Here is a 24,094-nt window from a genome sequence, read left to right as displayed (position 1 = left end):
CACAATTTATGGATTAATTCTTTCCACCAAATTTTATATTGAAAGTTTAATACTTTGTAAAGCTCGCAAGAAAACATCTGAAACTGGATCAAAATGATAAATCCTCCCATCTGTAATCAATCTACTAGAATTTTGGAGGACTAGAAGAGATTAAAATTGGATGCAGACAGACAGTTTACATGCTGATTTGCAGCCTGACCCCTTTTGAAATGACAAAGGCCTAAATCTGTCTTGCTTTGTTCATACAAGTAATCCAGCTGAAGTCAACTGAGCAAGGAGAGCAGGATTTGACTTTAGAGTATTAAACCCCACAGCACGTGCCTTATAACAAGCATGCAACTCTACTGTTCAGCATCTCTGTAATATGTTCAATCTAGAGCCCATTAAAGTGTTCAGTGGAGCCCAACTGTCCAGGTCACAAATACAGGACACAAGATACAGATCTTGGAGTCATTGTGGATAGTTCTCTGAAGATGTCCATGCAGTGTGCAGCGGCACTCAAAAAAGCAGCAGGATGTTAGGAATCATTCAAAAAGGGATGGAAAATAAGACGGAGAGTATCTTATTGCCCTTATATAAAACCATGGTACGCCCACATCTTGAATACTGCGTACAGATGTGGGCTCCTCATCTCAAAAAAGATATACTGGCATTAGAAACGATTCAGAGAAGGGCAACTAAAATTATTAGGGGTTTGGAACGGGTCCCATATGAGGAGAGATTAAAGAGCCTAGGACTTTTCAGCTTGGAAAAGAGGAGACTAAGAGGGGATATGATAGAGGTATATAAAATTGTGAATGGTGTGGGGAGAAAGTGAATAAGGAAAAGTTATTTACTTGTTCCCATAATATAAAAACTAGGGGCCACCAAATGAAATTAATGGGCAGCAGGTTTAAAACAAATGAAAGGAAGTTCTTCACACAGTGCACAGTCAACTTATGGAACTTCTTGCCTGAGACAGTTGTGAAGGCTAGGACTATAACAAGGTTTAAAAGAGAACTAGATAAATTTATGGTGATTAAATCCATTAATGGCTATTAGCTAGGATGGGTAAGGAATGGTGTCCTTAGCCTCTGTTTGTCAGAGGATGGAGATGGATGGCAGGAGAGAGATCACTTGATCATTACCTGCTAGGTTCACTCCCTCTGAGACACCTGGCATTGGTCACTGTCGGTAGACAGGATACTGGGCCTGATGGACCTTTGGTCTGACCCTGTATGGCCATTCTTATGTTCTTATGACTCTGCCAGTGGGAACGGGAAGGGGGAGCTGGAGGATTCAAGGTGGCTGTGGTTCTCAGTACGACCTGAAGGAAAGAGGTAGCATGCAGGAAACTCTGTACAAGCCTGGGATCCAGCAACAGGCTTTTTCTCTATCTGAGTATCTGAGCTAGGGGTAGCCCATGGCTGGGCTCTGGGGGCAAGGGGGTGCAGGTGCTTTGGCTCAGGGGGCTCTGCAGCTGGGCTCTGGAGGGGAAGGGGTTTGGGTGTCTGGACTGGGGGATATCCACAGCTGGGTTCTGGGGGGAAGGAGGTGCAGGTGTCTTGGTTGGGGGAGGACCTGAAGTTGGCTCTGGGGGAGAGGGGCTGTGGGTGTCTGGGCTGTGGGGGACGCAACTGGGTTTTTAGGGGAAGTGGTGCAGGTGTCTGGGCTGGGGGGGGCACTCCACAGCAGGATTCGGGGTGTGTGTGCAAGTGTCTGGGCTGGGAGGGCCTGCCGCTGGGTTCTGTGGGGGAGTGGGTGCAGGTATCTGGGCTGAGGGGCACCCCACGGCTGGGCTCTGGGGGTGAGGGGATGTGGGTATCTGGGCTGGGGGTAGGCGTGGCTGGGCTCTGGAGGGAGGGGACAGAGAAATAGGAAATGAGTGGTCATAGGAGTTTGTTTAACTTTCTAATCCTGGGAAATCTTTTTTTGTTGTCTGTATTGTTACAGCCGTAGTCGCCGACAAGTATTTTGAAATAAATTACCAAAATAATTGAAACTGGTGTGATTACATTATGCTATTTTGATAAATAAAATTTGCAGAATTTTAACATTTTATGCACAGAATTTTTAATTTTTTGGCACAGAATTCCCCCAGGAGTATATGTGCTTTCAGTCTTAATGGGTTTTTTCTTTTTTTTTTTTTCCTTCTGGGACTTTTATATGTGGTTTATTGATACAACTAATTAATATTTTTTTTAACTTTCAGTATGTTAGATCTACATGTGTTATTAATAAATATGGCTAAATATCATATCCTACTGGTTACCTTCCTAAATTATGGCATTATCATCAATGGATCCCAAATACAATTTTTAAAAACTTGTTTATTTAGGCAAAATTACAATAAAATTTTAACATACTACACTTCTGTGGACTATCTTGATCATGTAGAGTGCAAGAAACAATCTTATTGGTACAGAAACATCAGAATTTTGTATCTTCAGAAGTGAAAGATATATCAAAGAAATTCTGAAATTACTTAAAACTATTCCTGCTTTTTTGCTATTTCAGCACTACCATCCAAAGCCTCTATTCCTGCAAGCAGAGGTGCTATAATGGACTCCTATGCCTGTGCAGGGGAGTAGGGCCTAGACGGGTACATTCAGATAGCAGAAGAACAAAGGGAAATATTTCCAATACAAACTATAGATGCTCTTTTCTTTTCTTTTTCACTTAGCGAATATGGCTGAATGTTAAGAAACCATTATTTACAGTCCATCTCAAAGAAAGTCAGTTTGTTTTGTTTTCCATTCATTATTTATAACATTTATTTGTCATTTTTGTCATTTTGTAGAGCTTCCAAGAGCAGCTGTCAGGATCTTAAGCAACATGACATTCCTTTTTGTGAGTTTGTCATACACAGCTGAGAGTGCCATTGTTACTGCTTTTATTACCTTCATTCCCAAGTTCATCGAGTCACAGTTTGGCATCCCAGCTTCCAATGCCAGCATCTACACTGGTAAGGCATTGCCTCTATCACAACATTGAAAGGATTATCGTTTTCTGACCACTGAAACAAAAGCAATAGAGGAAAAAAAATAAAACTGACTTTAAAATGATGATCTTACCAGCTAAATAATGTCTAACTTTCCTTTTTCGGTTCAGAATTCCAGTAGTTCCGTGGGTTTTTACTATGTTTGTTTAATAAAACATGAACCAAATGTTGTTGTTTTTGTTTTGTACAAGTGCAGAACTTGCCATTTTTTTAGGTTATATTAAAGTTTTATTGTGAGGGGGAAAAAATATGGGGAAATACCATCACACTCATAGACCTTAGGGTCAGAAGTGACCATCATGACCACGTGCAAGTTACAGAGAAACTGCCATTAGTTTAAAAGGTCTTATCTGTTCTTATATTGTTTAATATTAATTTCTGAAAAGCTAATTTTACTTTGTACTCCTCAGCCTTTACAATATCCCTCCCTTCCTTTCTGTCCAGTGACCAAATGACTTGTCTATGTCCTACTCCTTCATCTTCCACCTTGACTATTGCAATCTCCTCCTCGTTTATTTATTTAGAACAGCCTTGCCATAGTCCAGCCCATCCACAATGCTGCTGCCAGAATCATCTCTCTCATCACTTAAATTATGTACCCATCCTCTTGGAGAGATTTCACCAGCTTGCCATTGCAACGTGTATCAAGTTCAAACTTTTGTCCTTGCTTTAAAAGTCCTACCTTATACAGCCCAATCTGGTAATGTGTTCCCTAGGGACAGACCCCCATGCACGCACATGAAGCCGGACTGATTTCACTCTGTGTGGGTGCAAGGGGCCTCCTACGCAGAATAATTTACAGAATTGGGCACCATGTGTTGGCCCGGCTCTCTTGACTCTGCTGATGAAAGCAGCCTTTGCTACTCCTCTCATTTCCTTCCCCCACGCAGGAGGAGAGGGATAGCTCAGTGGTTTGAACGTTGGCCTGCTAAACCCAGGGTTGTGAGTTCAATCCTTTAGGGGGCCACTTAGGGATCTGGGGCAAAAATGGGTCCTGCTAGTGAAGGCAGGGGGCTGGACTCAATGACCTTTCAAGGTCCCTTCCAGTTCTAGGAGATTGGTATATCTCCAATTATTACCTTCCTTCTCTCACAAACATCTTTGTGCTTTCTTCTGAGCTGTCTCCTGCATTCCCATGCATGGAATGACCTCCTCAAACCTGTTCACCGGCCCACCTCCCTCTCCTTGTTCAGATCCCTCCTAAAAACTCACATCTTTCATCTCACCTCTGAGAACCAAGGGAGAGAAACACAACATTTTAAAAAATAATACAAAAACTATCAAGATCATTCTGCCCTGAGTAACGGACCTGTTACATGCCTCCCTGTGTAACAAAGCCCCTGGTTGGCCCATCTATGGGGATTGAACCCAGAAACTCTGGGGCTAAATGCATGACTTTCTACTGTTTGAGTGAAAAGAGCTGGCCCAGTAACTTGGAGGCAGAAACACACTCATAAAACTCTTTATCAGAGGGGTAGCCATGTTAGTCTGGATCTGTAAAAGCAGCAAAGAATCCTGTGGCACCTTATAGACTAACAGACGTTTTGGAGCATGAGCTTTCGTGGGTGAATACCCACTTCATCGGATGCATGTAGTGGAAATTTCCAGGGGCAGGTATATATATGCAAGCAAGAAGCAAGCTAGAGATAACGAGGTTAGTTCAATCAGGGAGGATGAGGCCCTGTTCTAGCAGTTGAGGTGTGAAAACCAAAGGAGGAGAAACTGGTTTTGTAGTTGGCAAGCCATTCACAGTCTTTGTTTAATCCTGAGCTGATGGTGTCAAATTTGCAGATGAACTGAAGCTCAGCAGTTTCTCTCTGAAGTCTGGTCCTGAAGTTTTTTTGCTGCAGGATGGCCACCTTAAGATCTGCTATTGTGCGGCCAGGGAGGTTGAAGTGTTCTTCTACAGGTTTTTGTATATTGCCATTCCTAATATCTGATTTGTGTGCATTTACCCTTTTCCGTAGAGACTATCCAGTTTGGCCGATGTACATAGCAGAGGGGCATTGCTGGCATATGATTGCATATATTACATTGGTAGATGTGCAGGTGAATGAACCGGTGATGGTGTGTCTGATCTGGTTAGGTCCTGTGATGGTGTTGCAGGTGTAGATATGTGGGCAGAGTTGGCATCGAGATTTGTTGCATGGATTGGTTCCTGAGCTAGAGTTACTATGGTGCGGTGTGCAGTTACTGATGAGAATATGCTTCAGGTTGACAGGTTGTCTGTGGGCAAGGACTGGCTTGCCATCCAAGGCCTGTGAAAGTGTGGGATCATTGTCCAGGATGGGTTGTGGATCCCTGATGATGCGTTGGAGGGGTTTTAGCTGGGGACTGTATGTGATGGCCAGTGGAGTCCTGTTGGTTTCTTTCTTGGGTTTGTCTTGCAGTAGGAGGCTTTTGATGGGTACACCATCAACCTCAACCTGGACCAATCTACACGGGAGGTCCACTTCCTAGACACCACGATGCAAATAAGTGATGGTCACATTAACACCACCCTATACCAAAAACCTATCGACCGCTATGCCTACCTTCATGCCTCCAGCTTCCATCGCGGGCACACATGATCCATTGTCTACAGCCAAGCTCTGAGGTACAACCGCATGTGCTCTAACCCCTCAGACAGAGACCAACACCTACAAAATCTCCACCAAGCATTCTCAAAACTACAATACCCACACGAGGAAATAAGGAAACAGATCAACAGAGCCAGACGTGTACCCAGAAGACTCCTACTGCAAGACAAACCCAAGAAAGAAACCAACAGGACTCCACTGGCCATCACATACAGTCCCCAGCTAAAACCCTTCCAACGTATCATCAGGGATCCACAACCCATCCTGGACAATGATCCCACACTTTCACAGGCCTGGGATGGCAAGCCAGTCCTCGCCCACAGACAACTTGCCAATCTGAAGCATATTCTCACCAGTAACTGCACACTGCACCATAGTAACTCTAGCTCAGGAACCAATCCATGCAACAAACCTCGATGCCAACTCTGCCCACATATCTACACCAGCAACACCATCACAGGACCTAACCAGATCAGACACACCATCACCGGTTCATTCACCTGCACGTCTACCAATGTAATATATGCAATCATATGCCAGCAATGCCCCTCTGCTATGTACATCGGCCAAATAGTCTCTATGGAAAAGGATAAATGCACACAAATCAGATATTAGGAATGGCAATATACAAAAACCTGTAGGAGAACACTTCAACCTCCCTGGCCGCACAATAGCAGATCTTAAGGTGGCCATCCTGCAGCAAAAAAACTTCAGGACCAGACTTCAAAGAGAAACTGCTGAGCTTCAGTTCATCTGCAAATTTGACACCATCAGCTCAGGATTAAACAAAGACTGTGAATGACATGCCAACTACAAAACCGGTTTCTCCTCCCTTGGTTTTCACACCTCAACTGCTAGAACAGGACCTCATCCTCCCTGATTGAACTAACCTCGTTATCTCTAGCTTGCTTCTTGCTTGCATATATATATCTGCCACTGGAAATTTCCACTACATGCATCCGATGAAGTGGGTATTCACCCATGAAAGCTCATGCTCCAAAATGCTAGTCTATAAGATGCCACAGGATTCTTTGCTGCTTTTACAAAACTCTTTGTTATTCAGCCACTAGAGGGAGACAAAGGTCCATGCGGGTATAATATGGATTACACTTGTCCTTTTCCCTCTGTTTTTGTTGGTAATTCACCCTGTCTCCTTTGCCTCATCGCTATTAAATTAGCCATTTAGGGTAGGGGCCACATCTTTGAAAGGCATCTGCCACTATTTTTGATACTCAGAAATATTGAAGAAATAATAAAACAAGCAATAATAAGGCTTGATCTTTCCCTGCATGTCCTATTTTGAACTTCTTTGAATATGCACCATTTTAGAAGGAAAACCATTCCAGCTTTTCACATTCAGTATCTTTTAATTTCTGTAGTCAGAAACACTAATTCTCTTAAAGTTATTCTCTTTTCCCATTTTTTTCCTGGTTCTGAAGCAGTTCAAGCATGTCTGTTGCTGTGGAATATACATTAAAAATTCCATAGTACTTGAGATGCACAATGACCCTATGAAACTCACAGTCACAAATTATTATTGAAGCAAGGAGTTTAGCAAGATTAAAAACAGGGATGAACATTTATATGATAGAATATCCAGTTACATTAAATAAGATTAAAAAAATGGGAGGGAAATAAACCCACATGCTTCAGGACATGCCAACCATTAACTGAGAATGGTAGGAAAAATCTTCCTCTATAGGCAAGCTATTCCACAATTGCCAGCTTCAAGGGTTTTTTTTTTCCCATCTGTCTCTGAAGCGCATGTTACTGGCCACCATCAGAGACAGGATACTGAACTAGATGGGCCACTCATCTGGTCTGATGTGGCAATTTCTATATTACTGGAAGGCAATGTGACAACAAATCCCTGGCCATTATTCGAATACTCCAAACTTCAAAATGGAGTCACTTCCCGACCTCACAGCCCTGGCTATGCCCCAGTGGGTGACTGGAGTACCAATGGACTAGGCATGCATGATCACTCCAGAAGAGGAGGGAGAACTGTAGGAGAAGGAGAGAACGCTGTTTTTGCATGGATCCAGGAAAGGAGAGGAAGCAATGTGAGATGGAGAGACAGGGAATAAGAAGATCTGAGTTGGAATCTTGGGTGTCTATCTAGTCCAGGGTTGGTGGGGAAAAAAAAGAGCAGTCTTTCTGGGATCCTGATCAGGGCAGTGGGAAGTAGCAGCAATGGGAGTTTTCTGTGGGAGCCTGTGGAGCGGGGAGAGACATCCTGTGCGGGGCATGAAATTAATGAATTATATCATACAGATGCTTGCAGTCATGTTGTAGTCATGTTGGTTCCAGGATATGAGAGACCCAAGGCAGGTGAGGTAATACTTTTTATTGGACCATCTGTGGGTAGAAGGGACAAGCTTTTGAGCTTCACAGAGCTCTTCTTCAGGTCTCATGAAGAGAGAAGTTGAAGAAGAGATCTGGGTAGCTCAGAAACTTATCCTTTCTACCAACAGAAGTTGTTCCAATGAAAGATATTACTTACTTTGTCTCTCATATAAAATATAATGGCAGTTATGATTTATGGGACGTTAATTCCTGCTGATGGTACTAGTGGTTACACAAACTAGGAGTTTTGCTCTCATGATTTATGGCATCACTGGTAGTTTTGATGGAATTATTGACCCATAACTCACGTTAGAGGCTGTATACACACAAGAACAAATGCCAATAAAACATTCATGTGAGACAAAACATGCAAAGGTTGGGAAATTCCAAAAAGTTAGGACTAGATTGAGCCTTTGCTGTATCCTGAGTATGGAGCAGTGGATAGCTGCACTGCCCCAGAGAAGATCCTCAGAGAGTAATTGTGACTCAAAAAAATTACAGTGCCCACTTACTACTGTGGCAGGTGGGTAATTTCCTACAGTTATTTAGTAACATTAATTTTTTCTAGAGTTCTTTTGAAGGAAAAAGAATTGGAGGTAACCAGTGTACACAGTTACATCAGTGGAACTTGGAAAATTACTTGTACTGTTAGTTTACAAGCTCTTCTAGCTTCAGTTGCAGTGTAATTTGTAAATTCTTTGAAGCAAAATATCTGCACTTCAGCTGTGCACTTAAGTAGCTGTACACACATGCTCGGTGCATCTATCTTTGTGTGGCCAGCTGGAGACCTAATGAGATTTTGCACAGTGCATTTTCAGTAGGCAATTTACAAACAGCAATCTCTTTGTTACATTTCATTCAGTTTCTTTTCCCAAACAAAGCAAAGGCATTAGTCAGTGAGGATTAAATCTATGCCAGATTTCAAGTTTTGAACTTGAGTTTCCTTTGCTGTAGTCTTTTATTTAAAAAAAAAAGTGGTTAGAATTTTTTAAGTGCAAAAAGTTTAATTTTCCCAGCCATCTTGAAGTTAAAAAGCCCAAAACATCTAAAGCTCTTAAACTTTCTAAAAACAAACAACAAGAAGTTGACTTCAGGGCAGAGGCTAAACTTGGAAAATTTCAGCTCAAAAGAGAAAATGATTTTACAGATTATAAAAGCGTGTGAAGAAAGAGGGTTATATTTTGCAATCTAAACTCTTTTGCATTCACTAGTAACTTCTGCTGTTCCTAAATATAGTACTGTACAGTAAACTGGTTCCACTTCTTTTCTAGAAAAGGTGTAGTGTACAACTCACACAGAATTGATTTTTGAAATCTCTGCTACTCCCTTTGGAAATGCAACGCTGGGAGCAAATATTGCAGGTTTCTGTAAGCAGACTATTAGCTGTTATGATCATCTTTTCTCCTGTGGGAAAGCTTCAAATGCTGCAGCATTCTGACAACAGCAAAAAGGACAGAGCCCCAAAATTGCTGACTGAAAACTGATCTTGCCTTGGGGTTCTAGATACAGCATCATATTTTGTGCACATACAAAAAATCCTGTATGCCAAACTATCATTGTAAAATAAAGCAAAGTGCAGTATAATGGCTTACTATCAAATCTCAGTTTTGTTCCATTATATGACTTTGAAAGTGAAAAATGAATACCTCAATTGTATATGCTTTGCTTTGGAAACTCCTGTGGAAGAGCCATTGTAGTAGTGACTATGTTGTTTTGATCGTTTATTACCTTCCATTCCACATACACTGTATGAAAAAAATATATAAGTATCAAATTCTCCTTTGGACAGGGGGCAAAAATGCATTCCAAGCTCCATGATATAATGAGTGAATGTATTCTGCTGCAGGCTTCCCTCTGTGCTACCAACTAGCTGCAGGTCAGCGTGTTCCTGTCCCCTTTCCTTAGGGTGACTTTTTCCCCCCGATGGACACATAGAGGAAGAAGTCCATGTGCTCCTTGAGTGCACGGTTTTCAATTGTTCCCTCGTTCTTGCCTGAGTGGGATGAATGTGGAGGGGGTGGGGGGAAGGGGAGACAAGCATTCTCCTTATCCCCTCAGCTCCTGTTCTAGGGCCAAGGACAATGGATGGGAGAGCAGCTCAGCTTTCTGTAATAACTGAAAACCAAGCCAGAAAGAGGTAGCAAGGTCATTGAATGCAAAGGATGGGTCAGAAGGAGGTATCTGGAAGAATGAAGGTAAATTATAGGGAGCGGGGATGGAGAATAAAATAGTGTGAGGAGATGTTTGCAGAAAGTTGGGAAGAGCAATAAGATGGAAAATACATAGGGCCAGATCCTGACTTGCTGTAACTTGATATAGCTGAGGACCGATGCTTACAGAGCATTCCAAATTGTCCTGCTCTTCAGTCCTTGTCTTTGTGTCCTACCTCAGAACAGGTACTGCCTGGTGGATTCAGTTAATTAAGTATCAGAGGGTAGCCGTGTTAGTCTGGATCTGTAAAAGCAGCAAAGAATCCTGTGGCACCTTATAGACTAACAGACGTTTTGGAGCATGAGCTTTCGTGGGTGAATACCCACTTCCTCAGATGCATGTAATGGAAATATCCAGGGGCAGGTATATATATGTGTGCTAGCAAGCAAGCTAGAGATAACGAGGTCAGTTCAATCAGGGAGGATGAGGCCCTGTTCTAGCAGTTGAGGTGTGAAAACCAAGAGAGGAGAAACTGGTTCTGTAATTGGCAAGCCATTCACAGTCTTTGTTCAATCCTGAGCTGATGGTGTCAAATTTGCAGATGAACTGAAGCTCAGCAGTTTCTCTTTGAAGTCTGGTCCTGAAAAAAAACTTCAGGACCAGACTTCAAAGAGAAACTGCTGAGCTTCAGTTCATCTGCAAATTTGACACCATCAGCTCAGGATTGAACAAAGACTGTGAATGGCTTGCCAATTACAGAACCAGTTTCTCCTCTCTTGGTTTTCACACCTCAACTGCTAGAACAGGGCCTCATCCTCCCTGATTGAACTGACCTCATTATCTCTAGCTTGCTTGCTAGCACACATATATATACCTGCCCCTGGATATTTCCATTACATGCATCTGAGGAAGTGGGTATTCACCCACGAAAGCTCATGCTCCAAAACGTCTGTTAGTCTATAAGGTGCCACAGGATTCAGTTAATTAAGTTATCATTTAGCTATTTGTCCCTTTTGATAAATATTGAGAGAGAAAATGTTCAGAATGGATAAAAAGGTTGGAATTATGTCCCTCTCGCATTCATATCCAATTGTTTATTCTCCTGGGAGTTAACAGCTCTGAAGTTGTTCCCTCAGAAGAGACATTCTTTTAGAAAGAATTAAAAATATTAACGCCCACTCTGTTGGGAGATTGAGAAGTCATTCTAATTCCACATAGAATTATTATTAAGATCTTAGGTTCACAGTTGGTGTAGTAATTATGGTGGCATTGCTTGTAACATTAATTAACAGTTATTTTCACATTTCCAACCTCATACTTGTTACAGAGATTTCCTTCTGCAAATGTTTTTAGGTAAAGCAGGGGAGGACATGAATGTTCTGTCATGATTGCAGCTGTATTATAATATGGTTTTCAGTAGATTTTTGTTTTACGTTTCCCATCATTTAAAAAAAATAAGAATGCCTATCATGATTTTTTCACCCCGCTTTCACTGGATGCAACTGTCTTAAAAGCTTCTAAATTCACATTTGTTGCTGAATGAATCTCCCTGAGCAAGCCCATCACTTAAAGATGTACCATAAGAAGCAATGGGCAGTGAGAGCCAGGAGAAGCTAGAAAAAACAGGAACTTTGCACAGTTTAGTAACTCCACAGGGCACTGGGAGATAGGGCTAGCTTGTGGCACCACTACAACACTACCAATTGATGTTCGTAGCAGCAAAGTCACAGTTCTTATTTATAAACATGTCAGGGCTTAAAGTTTATTGTGCTCTAAATTTTAAGTACCAAGTCTTTCAAGTGGTAGAATGGTAAGGGCCAGATTTGGATACCGTCACTCACAGTGAGTCTGCAAGTAGTCGTGTTAAAATCAACGGGACCACTCATGAGACATGGTAATGCTCAACATGAGTAAAGATATCAAAATCTGGATATCAGCTGGTTAGCGTCTATGACCATAAATGTTTACAGAGCTCCTAGAAAAAAGACTCATTAGGCTGTTAGAACAAGGTAGGCTTATGAAGTTTGGTTCTGCCCTGAAGGTTTGGATTAGTACATATACTTCGCTGGGACTCATCATAGGAGTAAGAAAAGCAGGATTTACCCCAACATTTGAACTAATTCTTCAGAATTTCACTAATTAAACTGGATCAATCTGCATTCCTTGTGATGTTCTGGGGACAACCCAGAGTGGTAAGAGGTCCTGTCATCGCCTGCCCTGTAACCTTTGGGTCTTTGCGCTGTGCAGCTATGTTTCAATTCCCCATCACCAGTAGCCAGCCCACTCTGAAATAAATACAAATCAATATTTCTGCTTATATATGCAATTTTTCTTTTTCTGCTGCTGGGAAAATCATAAAGAAGCTTTTATTAATCCTTTGACATCAGTCCTAGAGCGCTAAAAATTCTGACCCAGTTTGCTGGTAGTGAATTAGTCAATGGAATTAGTCATAATCTAACTAGGGGGAAAACCAATGTTTATTTTTTATTCTCTCTGCACAGTTCCTATTTTAACCTTACATTTCACTTTCCTCCAAACAGGTGTGATTATTGTCCCAAGTGCTGGTGTTGGCATTGTGCTAGGTGGCTACATTATTAAAAAGCTCAAACTTGGTGCAGGAGAGTCTGCGAAGCTGGCTATGATTTGCAGCGGTGTGTCTTTGCTGTGCTTTTCAACGCTTTTCATTGTTGGATGTGACAGCATTAATCTAGGGGGCATAAATATCCCATACACAACAGGGTAAGTGTTGTTTTTGCAATTATTGCAGTGCCAGCTATTTGCAAAAGCCTGCTAGAAATCTAGCTATTATATTTTATTTAAAAATTAGCTATTTTTGAAGTCCATTCATCAAACAAGAACTCGGTGAACACAGATAAATACATGGTTTAACTGTCTGGTCAAAATTCATTTATTTTATAGCTGATTGACAATGAAAGCCTATCAAACACTTATTTGAGTGGCCTATGTATTCTTGGTCCTGCCTGAGCCTGAAGGGGCTAGATGGTTGAACTTATTTTGCCTGATATAAAACCCATTCAAGTATCTTGGGTTTGGAAGTTCAGTTTTGAACTCCAACACTAGTGGGTTTGTGTTCTACTCGGAGGCACCATGAAGAAAGCAGAGTAGGAGGAGAGAAAACTATCCAATAAAAAATGGGGTAGAAGAGGGGACAAAGAATTGACCACATGAAAAACAGAAAGGCAGAAGGTGATAAAAGGAAGAAAGAACAAAATAGAAAAAAAAATCAAATAAGAAAATAAATACTAGGTCCTGTCTTCTTGTGCTGTTATGTGTCTGCTTTGTACCTCACTGCCAGCAGAATCTAGCCATAGAGCTGAGGAAACCAGCCCCTGAAGAAGCAGCCAAATGCAATGAGATCCTCCATTGTTGTAAAGCTCGCCTGGTGTCTCCTATGCCACAGCCCTACTTGTTTCTGACGCAGATAGGTAGGGGCCAGTGCGGAGGGTCAGGCTGTAGAGTAAAATGATCTTGGGGAGGTGCCATCGTGTCATGCTGCCTGGCTGAAGAAGCAGGAAGTGGGGACAGAAACCACAGGTACATTATTTAGCAAGGACGGGGATGCATAGGTTATCTGTCTTCAACTGAAATGCTGTGACACCCGCTGGCAGTAACTTGAAGAAATACAAGTAAACAAAAAACTGCCTTTAATATGATTTGTTCTAAATCTTTCAGATGAAATGTAACTAACCTGCTCCTTCTTCAGTTTTGTGAAGTAAGTATTATGGCCCCGCTGTCACAAACAAGAGAACTGAGGGCTTGTGCACATGAGTAAGTTGCTCTGGTGTATAACTTAAATTGTTTTTTTAATTGATGCAGTTAAACCAGTGCACACCCCTGTGTGGACACTCTTATTGCAGTTTTAAGAATAGCTTGTAGCAGTTTAGCCTTGACTTCAATTAAACGGAAATAAGCCTTTTCTGCTGGCTTTGACTAAAGAGGTTTAAAGTAACACCTTTAGTTAAACCCACACAACTTTCTCATTTAGACAGGGTGGTTGGCATCCTTGAAAGTATTGATTGCTGTCAACTCCCATTGAAATCAAAATGAAAAATGAAGTCACTGGGACTTCATCAATGTCAATAGAAGTGGAAGGAGCTCAGCAAATTGCAGGAGAGGGCCCTGTGTGAATTACTTAAACTTACATAGTAAATCAGTTGATATACAGATTAATAAAACAAGCAGTGCTGACCCCCACATTCATCTTTACAAACCTGGTCATCGGCATGATAAACTTCTCCTAGATTTGTTCAGTTGTTATCATTTGATCTAGCTTTAACCATTTCATTAATAAGACACTCTTTTACTCAGATATCAAAGAATGCCAGCACTTAAAAAAAACTTATACACATTTTCTAAAGGAAATTTTTCATTTTGAGAATACCAAAAATAGATGCAGCCTTCTCCAATGTTAAGCTTGTAATAGATCCCAGTTACTAGCTCTGTGTCTTGTTTTTGTAAGCAAATGCAGGATCTGTTTATAACTATTTTTTTTTGTGGTCAAAAGTGACATCAAAGTAATTCCCCCCCTTTTTTTTTGCTTGGGCATAGTCCACCCATCCAGTAGAAAGGAGAGTGAATAGCTGTGTCTAGTTAGCATAAAAAACCAAACACAGCTCTCAAAATTCAGGAAAGCAGGTATTTCATAATGTAAATGTAGTCTGCCTAAACCAGGCATGTTCTAAACTGGGGACAGTAAATGGACCGGGAAGCTCAAGTAGATTAAATATGTTTGCAAAGATTTTCTGCAGTTTTACACTGGACACAGGTAGTTTTGCATTTGCTAATTTGTCATTGCTTACTGGGGTTATCAGGGTCAGGGCAATTCTGTATTTCACATTTCAGCATCTTAAACGATGCAGCTGAATGACTCTAGCCTTGCCTCTAAGGACAACCTGACATATGTAACATTTAAATGCAACATGAGGGCCCTTCCACCAGCAGTGTAAATTAGGCATGATCTATTCAGCCCTGATTTGCACCAGGCTGGGCAGTTCTGAATTAGGGAGCTGGCTCCCTGAAGATCCCATTCAGATGTAGAAGACAATCAGGATCAATGTGCAGGGCCGCCCAGATCGAAGGACCCGCCGCCGAATTGCCACTGAAGACTGAAGCGGCGGTGGTGCAGATCGCGATTGCAGCTTTTTTTTTTCTTTTTGCTAATTGGGGCAGCAAAAACCCTGGAGCTGGCCCTCATTGTTGTTATGCTTTGCAATGGCAAAAGATTTCACAGGTGTGCACTGTGATCAACAAGCAGATCTGTTCATTTCATCCACATGTATTCCCTTTGTCTCTAGGTTCCATTTATTTGGTTTGGCTTATATGACCAAACTAATTATCGTTCTCAGCAATTAATTCTTAAACTGTTCCAGTGGGTCAAGTAGTATATTGTAGCCACTGCGGCTCAGGTTGAAATTGATTAGTGACCTCATGACATCTTTTGCATCTTTCTCAATTTCAAATTGTTGTTTATCTGGCTTCCATTCAAAAAAATCTCAAGATGCATGTATCAGATACATGGCTGACCTTTTTGTTTCAAGTATTTCTTGCTCCTCATATTCAATTTTTCTGGCAGGCAGAATTTTACTCTTCTTTTTGACACATTGACAGGGCCACCCAGAGGGGAGGGGCAAGGGGGGCAATTTGTCCCAGGCCCCACAGGGGCCCTGTGAGCTGCTCCGGGTTTTTGGCAGCACTTCAGAGGCGGGCACTGCCCAGTGAGCACAAGCGCCGCAAGCGGTGGGAAAAAAAAAGTCGCAATCAGTGGCACTTAGGCTGCTCTACTTCCGCCACTTCATTCTTCGGCGGCAATTCAGCGGCTGGTCCTTCCCTCCGAGAGGAAGCGAGGGACCCGCCGTCGAATTGCTGCCAAAGTCCCAGACTTGCCACCCCTCACCGTTGGCTGCCCGAAGCAGCTGCTTGCTGGTCTGGTGCCTGGAGCCAGCCCTGACAGCAATGATAGTGCTTAGCATTTTAGGGCTGAAACTTGCAAGGTTCTGGGTAGTCCTATGTGGTGCTGAACACCCTCAGCTCCAACTGACTGCAGAGGGGGCAAAAGGAGCTCAGCCCCTTGCAGATGTGCACAGCACCTCACAGAATCAAACCAATAATTCACTCCATAGGAAGATCTCAAAACCCTTTACAAATATTTATGAGTTAAGCTTTGCCACACCCCAGTGAGGAAGGCAGAAGTAAGAGCATAAGAACTGCAGTAGTCTCTGTCCTTAGATATCTGGAATATTTAGAAGATGTAGTATAATAAAGAGAAAAAATTAGTGAAGAGCAGATTATACTCCTCAAATCCATGCATGGAGGGGCCCTACTGCACATAGGCCTCACACTCCCACTCAGAAAGGGGAGGTGCCCCATAGCGCAATCCCACCCCTATGTGGAACCTCACAGAGAGTCTGCTGTGGGGTCAGGAATTGTGGCAGACAGGAAGAGGGCAAGCACTGGGCAGGTCTGTGTTGGCCAGTGGTGGTGGAGACTACCAAAATTATTTCCTTGTGATCTCATCCAGGCTGAGCACAGGCCTCTTCCAGCCTGCTCTACAGAAAGCTGTTCTTGTATTTCATGAACATTAAACTGTCTTACCTGAAAATAATCAAAATAGCTGCAAAGAGACTCTTCTTTTATTTGTGGAAATGAGAGAAAAGGCGGATGCCTTTTTTTGTCCATTCAGTGTACAGGCGCGGAGCCTGATTCCGGGGAATCGGGAATCGGCCTAAGGCCAGGGTAGGTTTCCAGGGTGCTTATTAGCAACCAAAGTGCCTGTATTAGTTTAATTCCATCCCTTCTTTTTGTGATATGTAAAATGATACAAAACTGGCTGGTTTTGGTTATACTCTTCTATTGTGCTGGAGCAGTTAAAGTTATTAGATAAATTGAAAGATATAATTGGTTTGTTGGATTTTTGGGACAAATAATACACAAAAAAATCTCAACTTCCTATCCCAAGCATCAGGGTTTGCTGTTGTTATGTCTCTCTCAATCCAGTCAGACAATCAAAACTAAGGGGATCAGAACAACAAAAAATTAACCTAGATAAAAACCACATAATTCCTAGCTTCAGTCTCCAACTCTAGCTGCAACCGACTGCCACATGACAAGGCTTCTACACCAGTGGTTCTCAACCTTTCCAGACTACTGTACCCCTTTCAAGAGTCAATTTGTCTTGTGTACTCCCAGTTTCACCTCACTTAAAAACTACTTGCTTACAAAATCAGACATAAAAATACAAAAGTGTCACAGCACACTGTTATTGCAAAATTGCTTATTTTCTCATTTTGACCATATAATTATAAAACAAATTGATTGGAATATAAATGTTGTACTTACATTTCAGTGTATAGTATATAGTATAGTCTATAGAGCAGTATAAACGTGTCATTGTCTGTATGAAATTTTAGTTTGTACTGACTTAGCTAGTGCTTTTTATGTAGCCTGTTGTAAAACTAGGCAAATATCTAGATGACTTGATGTACCCCATGGAAGACCTCTGTGAACTCCCAGGGATACACATACCCCTGGTTTAGAACCACTGTTCTACACCTTAAAGGTTCAGTAATTAAACCCAGCCTTTCCCTCGCTTTTCTCGTTGATCTTTGCCATTTCAAAAGAACGCTTAGTAGTTTGGCTATGAGAGAATCATGATGTACAAGGAAGAAGCATTGAAGAAGCCAGTCATGTAACATCCTTCTGTACAAATGGTTTACTCAAACACTTCTCAAAACCACAATTTTCCCAGCATGATCTTGGCAGCCTTTTAAACAGTGGATCCAATTTATTCATTATTTTGGGATGATGGTTAGTTTAATCATGACAGAAATATCTTTGCTAGGTAGCCAAGGCTTCTCCTTTTCACTTTTTATCCTGGTTTTTAGAATGAAGACCTTTTAGGCTGTAAGCTCATCGGGGCAGGAACTGTTTTCTTTGTGTTTGGAACTGCCTTAGTACATTATATGTGCTACTGCAATCTAAGTAAATAAAAATGAAACCACATACAAATCCATTTGCTGTTTGGAGATAATCTTAATGCTTTCCTCTATTTTGAATTTATCTGTGGATTACTTCAATTGTAAGCTCTGTGGGCCATCGTGTGTGTGTGTGTGTGTGTGTGTGTGTGTGTGGTGTGTGTGTGTGTGTGTGCATTGCCTAACACAAAGGAGTCCCTGATTGTGTATCCCTCAGTATGAATAAATAATAAGAGGCCCCACAACTCTTAAAACTCTAGACTCTACAACTTCCTTCTCCCCTCTTACTTCTCCCTGCCATAGACTAATAGTTGGAGAGAAAGAAAAATCAAAACTAAAATCCTTGTTAGAAAGTAGATTCCCTTTTATCATTAGTTTGTCTAAAGCTCTTCCTCTAATTAGTTCTGCCAGTATTATATAAGTGGAAATGAGATATAGAACAGTCCTTTGAGAGGTTAACCAATGCAATTTATCAAATGGAAATCTGGGATTTATCTCTGGTGTGTACCTGTCTCAAAGTTGCAGCTAATCGTATTAATGAAAGGAGCAATTTGTAACTGAAAGATGAATTCAGGAAATGCTGTCATTTTTTACCATATTTTAAAATGTGCATGTGCCAGACTTCGTTGGCAGCTTAAGGCCTCTAGTTGCAGGTAGGATACTGGGAAGAGTTTAGGTTATTGGACTGATGCACAGCCATGACAGCCTAAATCAGTAGAGTTGACTACTCCTCAGACATAGTGTCCAAAAACAATTGGAATGAGTTGAGTATTTTCATCCAACAGCTTCCTGGAAACATAGCTCTGCTTCAAGAAAACAAAATAATCCCCAGTAAGGGAGGGATGGTTGAGGAGACCTGCAGAAATACGGCGTCTCCTGATACAATACAAGTCTACAATATTTGGAGGCAGCATGTGAGATGGAGATAAGGTGCGCACAGATGCATCAGCACCAAAGAGATCTCTGCCTCCAGTGCAGCCCTGAGATGCTCCCTTGGTGTTTCAGTATTGGAAAGACAAGATAACACTGAGGGAGGGTTGAAGGTGAAAAAGATATAGACATGAACACCTTATGCATCTCCTCTAGCAAGCCTGTCAAGCAGATAGAGTGACTTGGTGCTGTGCTATAGAGGGTGAGTCTGTGAGGGAATGGAGAAGCGAGAACTTCTTTATGCAGCCAGATGTTGAGGGGTCAAGTCGAAAAAACCCACCATAATTTGTCGAGGTACGTCAATTAATATAAATGGGGGAGATTCAGACTTTTATATCTTCATGGCAGTTCCTCCTCTCACATCATCATTTTAAAGTTACAGGCAGTAACCCAGAGGTAAAACACTGTAATATTGTCATAGGTCACGGCAACTGTTCAGCCTGGGGGCCTGAGTATGAGGGAGATCCAGATACATATGGGCTGGGTGGATGGGGAAGCAGTTCCTTGTCCATTGACCCCCACCCCCGCTTCCTGACCCCACTGCTCCTCAGCTGTGGGGGGGGGGAGAGGGAGGGGTCACTGTACAGGGAGGGGTCACTGTACAGGGAGCTGCTCCCCCATCCACCCAACCTTTTCAAATAAATCTGTCTAGCAAAAAAATTAAATCATTATATCTTATACGTACTCATTAATAAGGAAGAGCGGGGTAAGTGTCTAATTTAAATTGATATGACAAAGGCTTTTTATGATAAAGACTCTTTTTTTTTTTAAATTTTGTTTCTCTATACCAGGAGTCGGCAACCTTTCAGAAGTGATGTGCTGAGTTTTCATTTATTCACTGTAATTTAAAGTTCCGTGTGCCAGTAATATATTTTAATGGTTTTTAGAAGGTCTCTTTCTATAAGTCTATAATATATAACTAAACTATTGTTGTATGTAAAGTAAGTAAGGTTTTTAAAATGTTTAAGAAGCTTCATTTAAAATTAAATTAAAATGCAGAGCCCCCGGACTGGTGGCCAGGACCTGGACAGTGTGAGAGCCACTGAAAATCAGCTCATGTGCCGCCTTTGGCAGGCATGCCATAGGTTGCCTACCCCTGCTCTATACTCACTGTTTATAATCTTCTTTCCACCTTTGCTTTCATGCAGTGATTTCTGGTACTCATCTCTGAAAGCTAGTCCCATTTTGTAATTTCTACATATCACACACCATGCCATCATGTAACATTACACATATGTTGTTGACACAATTGCAGCACCTCATAATACAAAATAACATTGTTGCATTGACTGTTGATGTTCTTTTGGCATTGATGAAGACCAGGTGTTCATGCTGATATTATTAGCTCTCCCAACTGCTTTCATTCCAGTCAGTAATGAAGTGTTGACATGACTGCAGTCTGTGCTGGGAATGGACAGGGCCACTCTTCAGTGGCTTTGTGCCTTTGTTGCTGACAGCTCCCAGAGGATAGTGTTGGGCCCTTGCTCTTCTACCTGGAGAGTTCTAGTAGGCTACCACAATGATCTACTCTGATTTTCCTTCCTAAGACAGTTAATAACTAGATGTAGGTTGAAGTGTTTTTCAATATGCTGGTGGCACCCAGCTTTATAGCTATATCTTGCCCAACGCAGAATGTGGCCAAGTGTCTTTCCCAGTGTTTGGGTAAGAATGAGACATGGCTGACGTAGACTCAGTCTGGATAAGACTGAGGTGAGTATGGTGGTTCGGGAAGCAACTGGATAAGTTGAAGGAGGCTATATCAGCCTCCACTCTGATCGAAGGCATTTGGCCATCAATTGTAACCACAGTTGACATTTTGGTGGGGTCTACATTTAACTAATCCAACAGCAGCATTGACTTGGACTGCTTTTTCTCTCTCCATCTGGCTGAGAAACTGTGACCTTTCCTTTCGGATGTGGGCTGTGCTATTGCCATCTGCTCCTCGATCACCTCTAGAATGGGCTGCAACAATGGACTCTAGTGGGACTACACATTAAATCCATTAGGACAGTTAAACGGATGCACAGCGGGATAGCTTGCTTGTTCAGTGTAGTCTCCTGCCAAGAGCATGTGATGCCAGTGCTCTGGGATCTGCTGGCTGCCTGTTGGCTTCAGGGTGAAATTTAAAGTGTTTAGTTCTGACATTTAAAGATCTAAATGGCCTAGGACCTGCCTATCAGAGATTGTCTCTCTCCCTGTGCCATTCTGCTGCAGCTGAGATTGGCTGGGGCTTCTGTGGCAGATAAGTGACATTGCTGCTGGCACAATGCTTAATCATAGAATAGAATATCAGGGTTGGAAGGGACCTCAGGAGGTCATCTAGTCTAACCGCTTACTCAAAGCAGCACCAATCCCCAGACAGTTTTTGCCCCAGATCCCTAAATGGCCCCCTCAAGGATTGAACTCACAACCCTGGGTTTAGAAGGCCAATGCTCTCTCTGTGTGTTCCTCAGTTCTGGCATCCAGTCCCCTCCCACTCAACCCCCCCATCCCAAAACAATCTGTTAACCTTCAGGGCACAGAGCAAAATCCTTTGTTTAAGAGAGGTTTTTAGGGAGGGCTAAGGCAGTTGAGGCTTTTTTGGGAATGTGCTGGGTTGGGAGATTAAGATTTCCATGGAGTATCGTGTCCAGTTGTGGCTGCACATTTCAGAAAAGATGTGGACAAATTGGAGAAAGTCCAAAGAGCAACATAATTGATTAAAGGTCTAGAAAACCTGATCTGTGAGGAAAGACTGAAAAAATTAAGCTTGTTTAGTCTGGAGAAGAGAAGATTGAGAGGGGACATAACAGTTTTCAAGTACATAAAAGGTTGTTACAAGGAGGAGGGAGAAAAATTGTTCTTCTTAACCTCTGAGGATAGGACAAGAAGCTTAAAGGCTTAAATTGCAGCAAGGGCGGTTTAGATTGGACATTAGGAAAAAACTTCCTAACTGTCAGAGTGGTTAAGCATTGGAACAGATTGCCTAGGGAGGTTGTGGAATCTCCATCATCGGGGATTTTTAAGAGCAGGTTGGACAAACACCTGTCAGGGATGATCTAGATAATACTTAGTCCTGTCTTGAGTGTAGGGGACTGGACTAGATGACCTCTTGAGGTCTCTTCCAGTTCTATGATTCTATGGCATACTGCAGTACAAAATATAAATAATCATGATGGTTTCTGACTGGTGAGTAGTACCTGGAAGGAGATGTGCTCTTTCAGTTTTGTAATGATTTTTTCATTGCAGTTTTCAATTAAAGTCACTGATGCCTGGAAACCAGGATTAGCATGCTTTTATGTTACTCACGTCCAAATAAATAACTAGTGTCCATGCAACCTTTCTAATACTAAAAATCACTAAACAACTATAGGAGAGTTGAAAGAAGTAGTTTCTCTGCACATACTTGTTTAACATGCTGTTCTAATGTAACCTATTTTTCCTCTCCTCAGTCCTACACTCACTATGGCACACAGAAATCTGACAGGTGGCTGTAATGTCAACTGTGGATGCAAAATTCATGAGTACGAGCCTGTCTGTGGATCAGATGGAATAACATACTTCAATCCATGTCTGGCTGGCTGCATCAGTGGTGGAAATCATAGCACAGGGGTGAGTGTGTAACAAACCCATCCAAAATGATGTAAATCTATACTGTGGGGCCATAGATCAGCAGGTCTGGGCTGAAGTGGTTAGGTACAGAAAGGGGGAGTGTACCAGCTCCCAGGCACGCTTCTTCCTAGCGTCAGAGAATCCCACCAGTGCCCTGTGTGCATGAATTTCTCCATGTTTCAAGATGGTAGGAACACCAGCTGTCCAATACCAATGTGATATGTGCCATCATGGGCCAGCAATGCCCCTCTGCCAGGTACGTTGGCCAAACCGGACAGTCTCTACGTAAAAGAATAATGGACACAAATCAGATGTCAAGAATTATAACATTCAAAAACCAGTTGGAGAACACTTCAATCTCCCTGGCCACTCGATTACAGACCTAAAAGTCGCAATATTACAACAAAAAAACTTCAAAAACAGACTCCAACGGGAGACTGCTGAATTGGAATTAATTTGCAAATTGGACACTATTAAATAAGGCTAGAATAAAGACTGGGAGTGGATGGGCTATTACACAAAGTAAAACTATTTCCCCATGCTTATCCCCCCGCCCCCCACAGTTCCTCACATCATCTTGTCAATTGCTGGAAATGGGCCATTTTCATTACCACTACAAACAGTTCTTTTTCTCTCCTGCTGATAATAGCTCACCTTAACTGATCACTCTCCTTATAGTGTGTATGGTAACACCAATTGTTTCATGTTCTCTGTGTATATATATATCTTCCTACTGTATTTTCCACTGCATGCATCTGATGAAGTGGGCTGTAGCCCACGAAAGCTTATGCTCAAATAAATTTGTTAGTCTCTAAGGTGCCACAAGTACTCCTGTTCTTTTTGCAGCTGTCCATGATATCACCCCAGCCTTCAGCAATGTGGAATTTTGAGCATAAGTTAACACTAACTATATCGACATTAATTTACACCGAGTGAACTACCTCCAACCAAAGAGATGATTTGGACATGACGATGGGACCATGGCACTTGTAGGAATTGTACTCCACTGTGGCAGGATAGCAGGGAGGCTGGGTTTGCAGCACAAGCACAGAGTGTCTGCATAGATGGCCTGGGCCTCTGCTCATGTCCTACATTCACTGGGTTGTAGAAGCTGAATGCTTCTTTGGGGGTTGCCTGGTCACAGACTGAAAAATACAAAGGAAACTTGGTGACTGGAAACTTAGTTTCTGGGCCAGTGCACAGGAAAACTGGTGAGGAGTAGCATCTGTCCCTGTTGTCAACAGAATGCTTTGGGCTGCCAAAAAACCAAGGCTTTGGAATTCGTTCGATATTACACACAGAAGAGAATGTAAGACCAAACGTTTCTATAAAGTATTGTCTGTTAAAGCAGAATAAAGACAAAAGATAGGAAATAGTATGAAACAATGTTGCCTTGCTTTCAGCATCTGGAAACCATTCATTACATGTCGCACTCTTGCTTACACATTTGAACCCAGTCAGTGAAACATGAGAACTGTCAGTCTCAGGATGATAATTTGATATTTTGTTTTGACAGAACAGTTCTA

The 24,094-nt window shown here is 42.0% G+C and overlaps 1 protein-coding gene across 4 annotated transcripts in view; it reads left to right on the top strand.

Moving 5' to 3' along the window:
- The window catches only part of SLCO5A1 (solute carrier organic anion transporter family member 5A1), a 139,235-nt gene that overhangs the window by 71,961 nt on the left and 43,180 nt on the right, over positions 1-24,094 (top strand). For all 4 annotated transcript variants that reach the window (XR_003999159.1, XR_003999157.1, XR_003999158.1 and 1 more), the window contains exons 5-7: positions 2,780-2,944; positions 12,597-12,795; positions 22,409-22,568. Coding sequence is in view for 1 of the 4 variants with exons in the window: in XM_030553248.1 (XP_030409108.1) it covers positions 2,780-2,944; positions 12,597-12,795; positions 22,409-22,568 (524 nt within the window). In the remaining 3 variants the exon portion in view is untranslated. The remainder of the gene's footprint in view (positions 1-2,779; positions 2,945-12,596; positions 12,796-22,408; positions 22,569-24,094) is intronic.

Source organism: Gopherus evgoodei, chromosome 2 (assembly GCF_007399415.2).
Source record: "Gopherus evgoodei ecotype Sinaloan lineage chromosome 2, rGopEvg1_v1.p, whole genome shotgun sequence".
Classification (NCBI taxonomy): domain Eukaryota; kingdom Metazoa; phylum Chordata; order Testudines; family Testudinidae; genus Gopherus; species Gopherus evgoodei.
Note: the sequence above shows the minus strand (reverse complement) of the source record. Positions and strands in the feature narration are given on the sequence as shown.